This window comes from Priapulus caudatus, unplaced genomic scaffold (assembly GCF_000485595.1).
Source record: "Priapulus caudatus unplaced genomic scaffold, Priapulus_caudatus-5.0.1 Scaffold126, whole genome shotgun sequence".
Taxonomy (NCBI): Eukaryota; Metazoa; Priapulida; class Priapulimorpha; order Priapulimorphida; family Priapulidae; genus Priapulus; species Priapulus caudatus.
This window is the reverse complement of record NW_014577187.1, coordinates 383,578-400,749: the sequence shown is the minus strand read 5'-3', so window position 1 is coordinate 400,749 and position 17,172 is coordinate 383,578. Positions and strand designations below refer to the sequence as shown.

General features: G+C 42.2%; 2 protein-coding genes across 6 annotated transcripts in view; one reads left to right on the top strand and one right to left on the bottom strand.

The window, feature by feature from the left end:
• Positions 1–9,436: 9,436 nt before the first annotated feature.
• LOC106805758 (trafficking protein particle complex subunit 6B-like) lies at positions 9,437–16,059 on the bottom strand. 2 transcript variants are annotated; one of them, XM_014807474.1, is made up of 6 exons: positions 15,838–16,059; positions 12,703–12,767; positions 11,572–11,689; positions 10,877–10,960; positions 10,595–10,688; positions 9,437–10,015 (listed from the first exon to the last, which is right to left on the bottom strand). In XM_014807474.1, exons 1-6 carry the CDS (start codon positions 15,919–15,921, stop codon positions 9,984–9,986), a joined length of 477 nt encoding a protein of 158 aa, XP_014662960.1. In that variant the 5' UTR covers positions 15,922–16,059; the 3' UTR covers positions 9,437–9,983. The 2 variants fall into 2 exon arrangements, with proteins under 2 accessions (XP_014662960.1, XP_014662959.1); XM_014807473.1 differs by having other exon boundaries at positions 15,832–16,057.
• Positions 16,060–16,174: 115 nt separating this feature from the next.
• LOC106805764 (rho GTPase-activating protein 18-like) overlaps positions 16,175–17,172 on the top strand; it is an 18,308-nt gene continuing 17,310 nt past the window's right edge. For 2 of the 4 annotated variants that reach the window (XM_014807480.1, XM_014807477.1), the window contains exon 1: positions 16,175–16,271. The gene's annotated coding sequence lies outside the window, so the exon portion shown is untranslated. Of the gene's footprint in view, positions 16,272–16,912; positions 16,950–17,172 lie in introns of those variants that run through there. The other 2 variants (XM_014807478.1, XM_014807479.1) reach the window with 2 other exon arrangements.

Here is a 17,172-nt window from a genome sequence, read left to right as displayed (position 1 = left end):
ATAAACATGTTTGCAAACAATATGGAGGGGGGTAGTGGCTGGCATAATACGTAAAACAGCATTTGTTATCGCTTGGCCTGACAACTTATTGTTTTCCAGCAGTCTACTTGTGCTTTTTGCATGCCACAAAGGCTGCTCCGGAATGTGTAGATTACCTGCGAATAGATCTCGACGGTTCTCGAAATCAGATGATCTGGTATTAGCGATTGGTGCCGAAGGGTTACTGGGAGAATTGGTCAATGAACTATGAATACTAAATATCGTGCATCAGTGCTGTGTGCGCACGCGCGTCTGGTTCGGTATACGTTCGTGTATATGCCACGTTTGCGCCTGCATATCTATGTGGCGTCGGTGCGTGCATGCATTCGTATGTGCGTTGACGGTTCTAGCGTTGCATGCCGTCATGTGCTGTGTGTGTGTGCAGCGCGGTGTTGGTGCCGGTGCTGGGACTGCAACTACCATCTCTGCCGTGCATTCAAGCAGTGACGCATGAGAATGTTCAGCTCTTCATCGGTACTGTGAAATCCTTACTGCAGTAAGAAAATTGCTACAGTATAACAAGCTCATATTTCGGTTTTATCGATTACACTGTTTAAAAACCACTATATGAAATTTCTGCGCAATTCAAGTTGAAGCAATAATGCCCTGCACTTTTGTAGTAATCAGTAAGCTGCCCAGTAAAATGATATCTATGTAGCTGTATGATACTGCCGCAAAGCCCAACGAAAATAGGTAAGCGCGACGAATAACTACCAGTATTACGGAGCAATAGATATGATGATAGTGTGATAGATGATTAGAACAATTTACATAGTCCGTAAAATGTTACACGACGCACGAGACACATGGCTTTTAGACTGTGTATGTGTTCGCGTGTGTGGGAGCCCAAAGTGGACGAGCGGCAGTGCCATGCACACGTTTGCTATCTTTGCACCTCTTACACATAAGGCACACGCCATACAAACTCTACTCTCGCGTCGCCTATTCTGCGACACCACGCACGCAAACGCACGCACTCACGCACGCACGCCACGCCCAAAGAGACAGATAGATAGACAGTACAGATAAAAACAGATAGATAGATATGGCAGATAGATTAGTACAGATAGACAGGACAGCTAGAGATCAGGAAAGGACAGGATGACAGAACAGACAGATAGATAGATAGACAGTCAGGACAGATAGACAGACAGGACAGTACAGACAGATAGAAACAGACAGACAGATAGACAGACAGACAGACAGGACAGATAGACCAGACAGACAGGACAGATTAGACGAGACAGACAGATGACAGATAAGACAGAGCAGATAGACAGAAGACAGATAGGACAGATAGACAGAATAGACAGATACGGACAGGATAGACAGATTAGACAGATAGGCACAGGATAAGACAGGATAAACAGACAGAAAGACAGAGCAGACAGACAGACAGACAGGGCGCAGGACAGACAGACACACAACACGACACACACAGCAACGACACACACACACACATACACACACACACACCATGCACACACACACAACAACACACCGACCCACACAGCACACACACACACACACACACACACACACACACACACACATTACGACACACTCACTGTCTCTTGGCACACACCGTCTTCGCAGACTCTCACTCACTCGCTTCTCTTTTCTATAGCTACCCCCCCCCCCACACCACACACACACACGCCACGCACACACGCGCGCACACACACGACACGCACACATCACACACGCTCACGCTCAGCGCTCACGCGTACGCACCCACTTTTGCTCGCCTCTCTCATCCCGTTTCTCTCTCTCTTTGGCTTTCTTATTCTTGCTATTTCCATGCTGCTGTTCTCCTCCTTCACTGCCTCACTTCTCACTCCCACACTCACTCTTCACTCTCACATCGCACTCTCACTTCAAACGAGCCACGCTCACTTGCTCACTGCTCACTCAAACGCTTACTTTCACCATATTTGTGTTTGTTGTATTTGCGCGTAGCGTGCGCTGCATCCATGCCTGCCTGTAGGATGTTGATTTGCTGTGTCTATGAGAGTCTGTGTGTAAGTGCGCCGCGCGCGCGTTTTGCGTCCTGTGCCGTGTTGCGTAGGGCGCGTGTGTCGTGACTGCCAAACGTACCGGTCTATGACTTCCATTGAATCAGTGATGATGAGATGTTCACCTCGTCTATGGTGACTGCTGAAATCTTACCTGCCCCAAAAAAACATTAGCCAGTTAAACAAGCTTTATATTTCGGTTAGGATTACACTGTTTTAAAAAAACTGTGAAATTTTGCGCAATTCAAGTTAATAATAATGCTGCACTTTGCAGCAATTCAGTAAGTGCCGCATAAAATGATATCCTATGTAGGCTGTATGTAGCTGCCGAAAGCAACCGAAAATAAGGCGTAGGCGACAAATGACTACCACGTATACAGAGTAATAGATATGATGAGTAGCATGTCGCATAGATATAGAACAATTTACGCATGCTCAGTAAAATTGTCACACGCGACGCCAGACACAGGCTTTTGGACTGTGTATGGTGTTGCGGCCGTGTGTGGGAGGGGAGTGCGGTGCCACAGTGCCTCATATGCGAAAGCCACCTTAGAAAAACGATCTTTGTGCTTTTGTTAAAGGCCAGAAATAGGCGAATTAGGAGTGCGGCAGTGAATGAAAATTATATCGTTTAATACCGCTGAAGTTGCCGTGTTATTATACTTTGCATGGCAAATCTCGTTTGATAAACGGTTAGTCGGCAAAAAAACCAATCTCAAAACAAAGGTAACCCCGGTTAATTACTTGCGAAGACCATGCTCCGCATAGATACATGTACTACGCTATACTAAGCTATACCTGATTTTCTAATCACGGTATAGTATCACTTGAGCCATTAACAATCATGTACGCCTATAGCAAAATGGGACATTATAATAATTCCGCTTTCTTGACACACACACACGACGCACGCACGCACCGCCACGCACGCCGCACGCGACGCAACGCACGCACGCACGCACACACAACACACACACACACACACACACACACAACACCCACACACAACGCGCCGCGCGCGCGACGACCGCGCGAACCGACGTCTATTGATAGCAAAGGATGTTAATCGTTGACCAATTGTCGTTTCTAGACTGTGTGAATGATCGTAATTTGTTCGCAGTTCCGCTATGTCAAATCTTATTAGCAGTGACATGTCAGGTGTTGCGGCAGATTGGAAACTGCTCGCATCTGGGTACGGCTCTGGTTACAGTCTATCATGATCTACTCGTCGATCGCCTCAACAGACCCAAACACATCACACAGCGCACGTCGGCGATTACGATCAAATTTCCCGCTGAAAAAACACAACTACAAGCTATCGTGTTTTCTTTCTCTTTCTTAATTATCTTTAATTCTAGTGATTACTTATATACATGCTAAAACATATTGCAAAACAAAGCTATTAATATTCTCATATATATGCACCGCGGCGGCGAGGGCGAATTCGATTGTTCAGTTTTCTTATATAGTATATATATGCACCGCGGCGGTGCGAATTAGATTTTCTCCCTAGGTGCTTTTCTTATGTGCACCGCGGCGGGTGCCAAATAAGAACCACGGTTTCTGTTGTTCGCCACCGCGGCGGGTGCATGCGATATTTCGGATTTTCAGTTTTTCCTATTTATCTTGCCATTCAGCCCGTGGGCGGTCACAACTCGGAGTTTTAATTGTTAATGTATTTCGAAAATCTCTTCCTCTCTATATGCCACCCTAGGGCCATTATACATCAAGCTGTGTTCTATGTACCGCCAAAAATAGCATTGTCCTATAGGCAATAAGCTAGTGCTATTGTGAACGATTATTCTATGTTCTTACGCTTCTACTGTGTCCGGCCCACGAATAAGAGAGCTCGATACAGAACCTCCGAACAAATCGTCTACCAGGAGCATGGCTGTCCTGTGCCGCCTTCGGGGCGTATGTGCGGCGGAAGTGTCTGAAGCGTGGTGAGCCGGAGCGAGCAGAGAGTAGAGGCAAGCGAGCATAGAGAGAGACGAGAGATCTGGAATTGAGGATGAGAGAGGGGGAGAGCGAGGGGAGAGATGAGTTCAGAGCAGAGAGATTGAGAGACAGCAGAGATAGAGAGAGAGACGGAGAGAGAGAGATGAGGAAGAGAGGAGAGGAGATGAGACGAGAGACGAGAGGATAGCAGATAGTAGAGAGAGATGAGAAGAGAGATGAAGAGAGAGAGAGAGAGAGAGAGAGAGAGAGAGAGAGAGAGAGAGAGAGAGAGAGAGAGAGAGAGAAGACGAGAGTCAACTACACTTCGGTTTATTGCATCGTGACGTCGACGCTATCTCGCCTCGACCACGCCATACAGCCGAACAGCTTACAAACACAAACGTCGAATTTACTTATAAAAACTATTCCTTTCCGTTCTATTGATCACAGTAAAATAATCATAATCACGTCTCCCCTGCTTGGGGCTTGCTAATGGGGGGCACAGTAAAAGGTAAACTAAAGTGCTACATGAATTCGCCGGCTTTCACGCGCACCCCTTCGTCACAAGAGAATGTGCGAACCATAGAACTAGAATAGAACTTCTATTCTAGTTCTATGGTGCGAACACGTCTGTTCCGTTCGTCAGGGGTGCACGCGTAGAAGAGAGCGAACTCGTGCTGCTCAGCAGCCGATCTCCAGGGACAACGATACGCGCCATCTAACAACAACTTTAATCGCCCGCGAATTATTGCTGAGGATTGTTATTACTGGCGGCCTAGGAGGGAAGCAGAGAATGTGCAGGCATGGGTCCTAATATAAGTTCGCCAAACTATGTAGATGTGATACAAAGAAAAGCAAAATAGACCGGGCTGCTTAAAAAATTCAATAAGTGCTATTTGACAAATTTTTTCTTTTTATCTCAATTAAACGTATGATATCTTGGGTAATCATGGGTTACAAAATCATTTTGGTGCATGTTTCATTATAATCAGTATAAGACGTACGATATATTTGTGTACAAAGTCATTTTATTACATAAAAAAAGAAACCAACATTAATTTTAGTCTAAAATTAAATCAACCAAAAATGTAAACTTTCTGTACTTTTGACTTCAATACCGCACCTACATATATCGCATAAGAAAAGAAAAACAAGTTCGGCAGCATGCATATTCATAGGCTTACACAAATAACAATTTCTCACCCAAGAACCCCACATTAAAAGTATAATAAAACAAAATTACAAAAATGTAAATGTAAATAATTATATATTGTGCATTCTGCGGGCCGGCCGGTGAGCACAAGATGCTTCGATCGCTCACTCCCTCTCTCCCTCCCCCTCCCTCTCTCACTCACTTACGACCTCGACCCCCTCCCTCCCTCTCACTCACCACCTCGATCCCTCCCTCCCTCCCTCTCACTCACTCACCACCTCGACCCCTCCCTCCCTCTCACTCACTTACCACCTCGACCCCCTCCCTCCCTCACCACCTTCTCCCCCTCCTCCACTACCCTTTCCCTCGTCCTCTACCTCTTCTACCTCCACCCCTTCTCCCCTCCTTCCCCCACTACCTTCTCCCTCGTTCTCTACCTTCTCTCCTTCTTCCTGTACCACCTTCTCCCCTCCTCAAATACCTCGTCCCTCTTCCTCTATTTTCTCCCTTGCAAATACATATTAACTGCTTAATATTGGCACTCCTTGGCCTTTCAACATGTATAAAATATAAAATATAAAAAATAAAAATCTATGATAGAGCTCAGTGGACAAGGCTATCAGTTAACTTCCGCTTGCGTGTGCACTGCGAATTCACCACGGTGCGAATAAGAACACATTTTCTGTTATCCGCACCGGCGCGGTGCGAATAACCACTACGGTATTTTTTGTATTATGTAGATCCCTCCTGCACGCACTGCATCGAACCATGCGACTCTGAATCGCATTATTCGATCCGTGAATCGAAGCATTCGATCCGTGAATCGCATTATTCGATCCGTAAATCGAAGCATTCGATCCGTAAATCAAAGCATTCGATCCGTGAATCAAATCATTCGATCCGTGAATCAAATCATTCGATCCGTGAAATGTTATATGTGATAAAAATCAAAACCATAAAACTAAAAAATCGAATTATGAAACAAAAAAACATGCCAAATAGGTAACAAGGGCCATTATACGTAGAAAATTGAAAGTGGGTTTAGACATGGTAAGTCCAGACTCATTGGTCCTAGGTATTATCCCGCAGTCCAGATCCCCCTTTCAGGTGGATCTCCAACCCATTCAAATAAGGGAGTCACGTACTTGTCGATTGCTCAGTTTGGCTTGCTCAGTGCTTGATGACCATATGGTCTATAACTTTCCATTCAGTCAATATCGTTACGTTTTTTTAATAAGGTACAATGTTTTCCCGTATCATTCTTTTCAGTTATTATGTTGTCTTCTTTCCCGGTACAGTCCTTTGCCACAGTCTTTCTTCCCTCGTCACTTATTGAGTTAACGCCAAAAAATGAAGCTATATTGATCAATATAGGCGTTCTTTGTAACTGCCAATCTTTACGTTATGCAACTAATGATCAAGTAAATACAGCTTAGTTTAGAGTGCTGTAAATTGTAGGCGTAAACATACTGTAGTATTGCATCTGCAGCAGGATATGGGTACAAGGTGTGTGGTCGGCGTAACCTGCACGGTGATGGAGAACCAAAGACAACCTTACGTGTCTTTATATATTTTGTCTATCATGGATGTGGAAGATGACTTCCTACTCTCTTGGCCTATTTAAAGCAGAGGTGTGAAAGTGTTATTATCAATGTGTATTAATAGGCCAGGAAGGTATTCGTTGTATTGACATATCTAAGCTTGATTGATATTGGTTGTTGATTACAATAAAGAAATTATTTTTTGTGTAAACCGAACTTCTGAACGTTTTCCTGTCATTAAAAATGGCATTTCTGAAAAGGGACATGACTTACTAATTTTAACTAATTTGTCATAGTTTCTGCATAACAATAGTAATAATACTTCTTGTGTCCTATACATAATATGAAATTGACTTTTAAGAAATGATTGGTGATTAATGTGATACATTGCATTTTATGGCATTTACATGCAGGTTTACTTTAACATTACGATCAAAGCGGAACAGGCATAAATCTGGTTGATCAAATTTGCTTCCGCGATGTGAAATTCCACTCTTTTTCAAAGGGCCGATCACGTGAATACTAACAGAGCATCGATGCCCATTCCTTTCGTTCAACAGAAATACTGGAAAGCAGCAACTTATACCTTAAGAAAGATATCTAATATATTATAATTATACTAGAGGTGGATTAAAAACTGGGACTCAATGACCTTGTAAAATTTGAAGAAAGGCCACTATAATGGTATTTTGGATTCGTGTTTATAGTAGCCTCATTTGTAACTATTCATATCAGGAATCAAAATAGAAATCTATATCTGACATGCCTATCAGCGAGGCTTACAATCTTTTAATAGCCCATCCTTGAAAATATAATCACTTGATTTTTATATTTACTTCATGCACGGTTTTGCAAACGACTGTTATATATGATAATATATTTTATAAGTATGCTAAAATGCTCGAAGTAATATGCATCGACTGTTATTAGACTTGGAAAAGATAACATAGATATGTGGATCAGTAGGTTCACTGTTTGTAAGCGGTTGAATGGTCGGATATAATTTTTAGTAGTTTGTTCATAGATGGTAATTGTCTATTGTGTAGTTATTTTTTCACCAAAATAGGAAACTCAATGTGAAAGGGGTTTCTTATGCCTTGCGGCTTAATAAATAGAATTCTGTTTTTGCCGCTTTAGTCACCTAGCTACTGCTTGTAAATAAATAATTGAATAGATATTAATAGTCATTTAAGGCAGCAATGAACATAAGCATACTTTCATATTTATCATCTGAAAAATAATCCACACCAGCTTCATACAATAAACTTGAATAAATTATAATAACGTTTTATGTATTGCTATCTCAGAGCTGACCGGATACAGATGGCCTTGCGCAAAGATCGTTGTTCCACGACCGCGAAATAGCGCCTGTTAAGCCGCGACTTCGCCGGGACTGGGCGCAACTGCGAACTACGCGGATGTATAGCTAATACTATCCCCGCTATACTACCGCATTGACGCGAAAGAGGGCTGCGCGAAATGGCGTATAGGGCGGAGCCTACAATCGGCGTTTTGCGCGACACGTACATCCTCGCGTACATCGGCTTTGAAGGGGGGGCTTTGCCGATTATGGATTGACAGCGCGTTTGTACATTCTCGCCGTCGTACCACTGTCCGCACCTGCCGTATTTTCGTACCTTATCTGGCGTTCTCCCACTATCTTCTCGTCTTTCTCCCGCATCCCCACAAGTCTCAGTCTCTCTCTCATGCTCTACTCGGCTCTCGCTCGCTCTGGTGCGCCAACGGGTTAATAAGGTATCTATTAACATGATCAATGCTGCCGGCAGACCAGCCAGCACGCAACTGCACTGTTACTTGCATGCCGTTTCCAATAAAATGTAATGCTAAATTAAAATTACAAGATCTATTTACTACGAAAGTCCGCGGCGGCAAAATACTCCCCGAGCAGCCTCACGTGAGCGCGGGGGAGGAGAGGCTGGAAATGTGCCGCTCCGCCGTCTTCTCTAAAACATGTGCAATATATATATTTTGTGTGTCAGTGTGGCGGCTGTGTCAGTAGCCGCAGTGCAGTGGCAGTTCTTTTCAGTTTAAAAAAAACAACCCATCAATTCACTGAAGGCCTGCGAGGTCCGTAGATGGCTACGATAATATACACCTTGGGACGCTGACTGATTCGAGCTAGACTCGTACGCCACGTAACTCGCCAATCTGTTCTCGTCGGTACACCAACGTTATAATATTTAGTGATGCGCTCGAAAACTTCTCCACCGCGCTAGCAGTCTAAGCCGAAATCAGCGCGGTCCTTGTTGTGAAACTCTGTGGAAAAATCCCTCGATAGAGAGCCTCAGTCGTGCCATTATGGACGCCAATATGTTACGAGAATAAGTTCAGGGCGGTATAAATATTCAATAAATTTTAAAATCGCTTAGTTCTACTAGGCAAATACTATAGCGCCCACCATTAAAACTACCACATTACAGAGCACTCAGCGATTTAATTCTCCCCTAAGTTCAGAGTCGAAAGCTTTCTGAGAATCCCCATCAACTCTCATTGACGATTATGTGCGCTTTTGTAGTACCAGAGGGCTTCGAGAGTTGTTCTTACATAGAGACAGGCCAGCGAATTGGATCAAAAGGCGCCGCGAGGCGGCGCTGTTCGCGCTTCGCGCGTATATCCGGGCTGCAGATCGTCTAGTAAGGCTGAGAGGGTCTATGACCCTTCTAATACATGCATGTTAAATCAACATTTGGTTTTGCACATGTGGTTCCCAAGAATAATATAGAAAACAGTTTGCCTTTGAAATAGATTGTTTATTTAATACTACTTAATATTTTAGATTAATAGCCTTAAATTAAGCTCGGCTTTCCGTTGCATAGGGTATGCAATCCTTAGCGATGAAAGCCTAGCAGGACATCTTGATCGTTAGTAACATTAGGACAAACTTAAAAACGTGAATCTTATTTTAGTTATTCCTTAAACAGGGGTACACCTATATTATTATTATAATTCCAATTAAACACAGTTTATACACATTTATCTAAATGCAGAGGCTGTGCACATTTCCACAGAAACTTGAAAACAAGTTTGTAGAAAGAAATCGCATGAAATACCTATGATATGGATGGTATTACACCCAACACAAAAGAATTTGAAATGCAAACTAAAAATAGAGAATCCATACAATTATGGTAATCCTTAACTGTAATTCGTCATCTTGCACATTTTTATATACAAATAAATATTTACACTTCAACAACCCTCAGTTTAGCCTCAATGAACACTAGCAACATTAATTCATTCGTGGATTAAAATCTGTTAGACATTATTTAACTGTTGTTATGTCCTTGGTATCTGGATCTGGAACTTGCCTGAAATAAAGAAATTTTTTAATAACAAAGCACATAACAGTATCTGCATTATTGCATATTTCATGTGCGTTTTATGTTTCTAAACCAATACCCCATTTACACGGCACTTCTTAAGCCGAATTGGGCAGGCTTAGTAATGAGCCGGCTTATTATTTTTCAGTGAAAACGGGTCAAGAAGGCTTGAGCTAGTTCATTTTTTAACCAGCTCGATGAGGTGATTTCAAACCGGATCAAAACTACAAATCAGCGTAACATTACAGTGTAAATGACCATTCTTATCCAAAACTGGCCAATTCAAAACGATCTGCGATAGTGGCGTTGAGCACGCATTGTGAGGTTATGTGTTGCCACCCATCGGAGCCTCGAAGCGTTGCGCGCTGTACCAGGTTTACTTGGTACTTTTTAAGCCATCTTGAGTCAGCTTTCTAATGTTCCAGCTCAATTATTCACCATGTATACAGGTTGCTAATAATAAGATGGTTTATTATTGAAACGGCTTAATAATAATCTGGCTTATAAAATGTCGTGTAAACGTGGCATAAGATACACATATTGCATACGTGGTGCTTCCTTACTTACAGGCAGGCATGGTGATAACTTCTGCAGTCACCACACTTGTTATGCCTAAATTGGATAAAGCTCCCCGTATCAGTCCACACGTAAAAGACAAAAACTGCAAAGTAAATGAAAATATTTCCATCTAAACTTGTTCATAGTGAAAGCACGAAAGTTATAAATTACTTTTTGTCATAATCCATGCATATTTCTGATTTCCAGAAATAAATTAATATCAAAATTATTATAGAAGTACTTTTCTATAAGTTACAGTACAATATAACATATTCAAAGTGTTTCACCCACCCTAGGTGCAATTTCTATGTATTGCTTCCCAATAGATATCTGAGTCAGGAGACGAAACTTGTTGTCTTGTAGAACGTATACACCCTGCAGCATATAAAAACACTTGCATTATCTTCACGTAGCTATTTCAGTACCCGCTTTTGCCAATAAGAAGTTGAATGATTATACAGTTATCCACAGCCTATTCAATATTATATCAACGAGGTATTCTTATCTATTCATGCTTCATTACACCGAGAGAATTATCTGCAGAATAATAGTGTAGACGATGAAAGGCTTTTCTACATAACATAGACACAATAAGATCTGTAAAATGTGTGTAATCTTATAATCATACTCTCAGAAGGCATCAGCTACCATCACTAACAGTTTGTGCCTGCACAGTCAGACTTAAAAATGTAGCCTCAGTGCTGCCAGGGTCTATGTCTCCCTGGGTACTGCCAGAACGTACCCTGGTACTATCTAATATGCCGGACCGTACCTCGCTTACTCCACTAACAAGTCTAGGGAGTCGCCTACGCCTACTCCCTAACCATATCAGATAGTTACCAGGGTACGTTCCGGTATACCGGACAGCATAATCATGTTATTGAATTACAGTGAAACTAGACATAGTTTGCAGATTTTACTATTGTTGTTCACTCTAGGGTTTATAAGCTCTTGATAAGAAGGACCTCCTTATAACAAAAACAAACCTGATGATTTGTTCGTAGATTGTCTATCTGTTTCTTGTAAACAGATGTCCAGAAATCCTTGCAGATAAATTTCATGGTGTCAAGCTCATCTTTAAATCTTGGACAATCTTTGGTTAACCTGAAATCAAGTTTGACCTATTATGGTAGATATTATATAGATATAGTAAATTGACTAGTAGTTGCGCCGGTTACAGCCCTATAGACCGAAGGTCCGATAGACCGAAGGCCCGATAGACCGAAGGTTTATTCGAATACGCAGTGGCTACACGTCCAGAATCGGTCGCCTAGCCTCCAGGCTACGCATCCGGACATCCACTGATGCCGTATTCAAACGTGAATATGCCGCACATCCACCGATGCCACTATAAATCATATTTAATGCCACTATAAACCATATATATGCCCTAACCCTAACCCTAACCCTTTGCAATATTCGGTCTATCGGACCTTCGGTCTATAGGGCTGCCCCCGTTGCGCCACCGTCATTAAGCAACGATAAAGCCGTTAGTTTTAAAACATTAAAAGAAAATATTTCTAATGAATATTGAACAATAAATTTTTTTATGTAGTGTAATTTAAACCTATTTTAACTGAAAATATGCAAGTAACATGGGGTCATGGGTCTCTTTAATTATAACAATAGTCGTAATAGAGAAACAAAATATAAAGGGGTAAACAATATTCTGGCAAAAGCAGTTTAAAAGATTCTATGATTTTATGTAGTCGAAAGATTCTGGAAATACATTGTTATGAAATTGCACCAAGTTATTATGAATATGCTTCGCTGGCAGTGCCTGCACTAGTGATGTCATTAGTGGGCACTATCCCAGAACGTGCTTCGAGCAATCCCAACATGCACTGCGTGCTACGATAACAATTAACAACCATTTCGAAGTGTTCGTACTTTTGATATTTTACTTACTTTTTTTAAATAGTAGTTTTTAGTGTATCTTTTTAAATGTGCTTAAGTGCCCCTATAGCTGATCACCTAACAGTGTGGCAATTTCGGGCATCCTAAACCAATAAACAGCAGAATGCATAGCAGACAGACAGACAGAGTTCGTTATTGTAGTAGTATAGATATTTTGCATAAATCACAGACATTATCATTGAACAACACAACATACACACCTTTCAACTAGGCCTTGGCCAACCCTGAACCCTAATGATTCCAGGGTTGTCATTCCCTCTTCTGTCTGTAATAGAGATTCATCCTGTTAATATTTAACATGTAGCATTATTGATAAGCCATATATATCTGAAGCATCCCCTCCATTAACTTCTTTTAATATCAATTAAGAGCTTATAATAAGGTATTATAAGCTCTTGATAATATACAGTCAATTGGCAACACCAGTAGGGCTAGTACACCACAAAGCACAAATATAGTCTGTCACTGTTGGTGTATTATGAATGAATTTTATACAATAATCAATATCATGTGTGGATAGTTTATGGAATTAGGTTATGCGAGTGCAGGGGGAGTCATGCAGTATATGTCAGTATTATTACACATAAAAATGGAGTACCTGGCAGTTATGACTGAGGAAAATTACTGAGGGGATCTAAGACAAGAATAAATGAGAGATTTTCTTCAGTAACGAGAGAAAATAGATAACATTCAAAACTACTCATACTATAGACAGTGTACTGTGTAGTATTTGCTCTCACATTGCAGAGCCTCATAAAGAATAGTCTTTACAGTCTGAGGGACAAGATATATCAAGGGACTATAACTATAACGAATAAGTATAATTGACGGTCTCGCGGCCACGTAGTGGGAAGGGCGGAGGTAACTTGTACGGCTACAGTCTCAGATAATTGCCGCATTCACACGGAGCGAAACAACCTGTGTCAAATGCGTCCTGGGCCAAGCGTTCACACGGACTTTTTCTCGGTACGAAAATGACCTGGGTCGAAAACGACCCAAACGCTGGTTCATTTGTGCCGTGTGAACGCGCACCGGCACATGACCCGGGTCAGAATGAGTACGGCGGTAGACGTCGCCAGTGTCGAGAGCCAGAGTTTACACAGAGTTGTTGTGCGTTGATTGTTTAATTCGCATTGTTCGCTTGGATGCATTGCTTTTTTTCAACTCGCAGCTAGAACTGATCGATCAAAGTCGTGTGAACGCTCTCTTCAACGACGCTCTGTCGTTTTTGACCCGGGTCAGTCTCGGATCGTTTTCGACCCAGGACGAACGCTCCGTGTGAACGCGGCTATAGCTAACACACTGACACAGTGACACACTACTGAGTGCTATCAGTATCAGTAGTATCGCATTGACGAAAATGACATAGGTCTAAATCTGGACATCTCTGGACATCTTGCGCCCACAGGCACTTGGACCGTTTCAATAATGAAATGATGGTTAATAAATACAACTTGTCAGTACTAGACCTACCAGTACCAGTATCATTAATACTAATAGTCTTAATGTTTGATTTGACCTAATAACTTCACTTCAACACCGTCCAATACACCGCTGCAACACATAGCGCGCACGCCATTGTGAATGCACAAATACACAGTGATATAGATACAATAATGTAACCCAAACCCAGGATAGGGTTACAACGCGTCGCTATGGTTTTCTGTGGAAGAAATTCAGGGAACCCCTGAGTGAATCACTCAGGGCGGTTTGCTGGTGCGTTTTCAGAGACTAGAACTTCCAAACTGGGTTTATTCTCAACACGAACCTTTCTCCGCTATCTTGGAACTTACTATGTATCACAATACTCTGTATTAAACTAATATAACCTGTTACACAAATTCGAAGTGACGAGCGGCGATTATACTGAGCGCCATTTCTGTTGACCTGTGACGTACTTCGGTTTGAAGAGCGGATTCACCGACCAATCGGAGGGCGCTGCGATTGCCGATCGCTATGCGCATAGGGAATGCGTACGTCACAGGTCAACAGAAATGGCGCTCAAAATATCCGCCGCTCGTCACTTCGAATTTTTGTAACAGGTTATATTAGTTTAATACAGAGTATTGTGATACATAGTAAGTTCCAAGGTAGCGGAGAAAGGTTCGTGTTGAGAATAAACCCAGTTTGGAAGTTCTAGTCTCTGAAAACGCACCAGCAAACCGCCCTGAGTGATTCACTCAGGGGTTCCCTGAATTTCCTCCACAGAAAACCATAGCGACGCATTGTAACCCTATCCTGGGTTTGGGTTACATTATTGTATCTAACAGTGATATAGAGTGTGTATCACTCTATATCACTATGTTACGTGTATTTGTGCATGCACAATGGCGTGCGCGCTATGTGTTGCAGCGGTGTATTGGACGGTGTTGAAGTAAAGTTATTAGGTCAAATCAAACATTAAGACTATTACTATTAGTATTACTGCCACTGGTACTGGTACTGGTAGGTCTAGTACTGACAAGCTGTATTTATTAAAGGCATAATATTTCCATCGATTATGCAAAGTTGACGAATGCTACAGTAACTGGCACCTTGTGTAGTTAATAAGTACATTACCTTATAGCCAAACGCGTATTAGTTTGTCCAATATCACTGCTAATTACTAAGAAATGTCTAATTGAAATCCGTAAATTCGGTAATCTGGCGCCAACGCTAAATTTATTGCCAACAAAATAAACATCGATTTCGGTTCGGTGACCTCACATGTTGCTACAGGATGTTGAGCATCGAATTGTTTGTCCCGGGTAAATTGTTTGCCTAGTGACGGCAGTGACGGCATATCCTTTTCACATATTATATGTTGCTTGTAATCTCAAGATCTTCGTATATATACATTTATTCCCGAATCCCAAGAGTAAAACCATAACGTACGGAATGCGCACTTCAGACGACAAGCGGCCAGTCCGAAATCACTGCAGCGGCGCGAGCATACGTGCTGAAAATGTCGCGGTGGCAACTATCATCTGTATGACACCGCTCGCCGGTGTAGAGCAGCCGGTGTCAAGCCGGGGCCATGGCGGTTGTAACTGTCAACAACGGATTTAATTTGACGCCGGCGGATTTCAATTGGATATTCTTAGTAACCAGTGATGATTGGACACTAAATACGCGTCTTGGCTTACCAGGTAAATGCGGTCACCCCGCCCCGCCTCTCCCATCGCGTACTACCACCAAGGTCGCCAGCTTAGCTGCTGCATTTCCCGCTTAACAATTCGCCACTCACATCAACTCCGGTCCGTCCTCTATCGCTTTACACCATATTCTATATGAAACGCGTCAGTCGGCAAGTGCCTGTGGCTGTGCTTGCACCGTACGGGCTCCTGTACCTTCACCTCTTTCTTCGAATCATCAGGTGGATTGAAAACAAAATTGATCATTTCCATGTGTAGAAAATCGAACGGTACTTCTTCGGCCATCTCTGCAAGAAAACGTGCCTTCTAAGCGTACACAGCGTTATAAAATCCGTATAAACTTGCACAGAGAAAGAATTCAACTTTCGCTTCGATCGCAATCACTATAGACGGGTCCCATATCTCTTCATTTAGTCTCCATAACCCCATTGATTAAGTTAAAAAAAGCACGGAGCCCATCTAACTCCCTTGCCGATTAGGTTTACGCTAGGTGGCGCTGTCCCGTTATTTAATAAACAAATGCAGATTGGGAGCAAAATTTACAAACGTTTCTCGTTGCTGATCAAACGATGAAGTTACAGAAGTCTCACCGAAACTGTGTAAACCACTTTTAGTAAAAGAGTCAAGTATTAAGCGTAAGCGTTATCTCGTTGCTTTTATGTGTTGTTATTACATATTACTATTACTAATAATAGTAATATGATTCATGACATGATGTCCACTCGCGACTCGGTCCTGGCTTAGTGGCTACTGACGACTTAGCTCTAGTAGTAGTACTAGTAGTAGTAGTAGTAGTAGTACTAGTAGTAGTAGTACTATAGCCCGCGTACAGTTACCGCTATAGAACGTAATATGGCAATTTCCAGTGAGTAAGCAAAGACAACTTTTTGCCGATAATAACTTTTTTGGTATGCCAAATAAAACACATTCTCTGCCGGACAAATGTCTTAAGTTACTACAAACACTAAAATGAAAAGACAAACTAACGTAACGCTTAAATATTGTACTTGCGATATTACTCGTCGACGAAGATTGTTTATCAACTTGTAACCGCCATTTCTCGTTGTGCAGCGCTCGCGCGGTTCCGGCACTAGTGAGTGCATGGTCACAATGTATTTCCAAGTGGAGGGGTGGGCACGTTGCACGCGGATTTAACCGCCATTTTTTGTTGCGCAGGGCTAGCGCGGTTTGCAACCTGCCCACCCCTCCACTTCGAAATACATTGGGCCCGCTCACTAACGAAAAATGGCGGTTACAAGTTTACAAGTTACAATCTTCGTCGAGGAGTAATATAGCAAGTACAACATTTAACCGTTAGTTTGCAGTTTAATTTTAGTGTTTGTAGTAACTTAAGACATTTGTCCGGCAGAGAATGTGTTTTATTTTGCATACCGAAGAAGTTATTATCGGCAAAAAGTTGTCTTTGCTTACTCACTGGAAATTGCCATATTACGTTCTATAGCCTTGCGGCAACTGTACGCGGGCTATAGTACTAGAGCTATTACAATCAGAGCTAGCGTAGGGCCTACTGTTACG

Bases quoted from the DNA above. Each gene is read 5' to 3' on its own strand.
- LOC106805758 (XM_014807473.1), bottom strand. From the start codon at position 15,921: ATGGCCGAAGAAGTACCGTTCGATTTTCTACACATGGAAATGATCAAT. The intron at 12,768-15,831 runs GTACAGGAGCCC...TCTCTATTACAG, and splicing joins ATTCGAAGAAAGAGGTGAAG to ACAGAAGAGGGAATGACAAC. The intron at 10,016-10,594 runs GTAAGTAAGGAA...TCTTTATTTCAG, and splicing joins AGTTATCACCATGCCTGCCT to GCAAGTTCCAGATCCAGATA.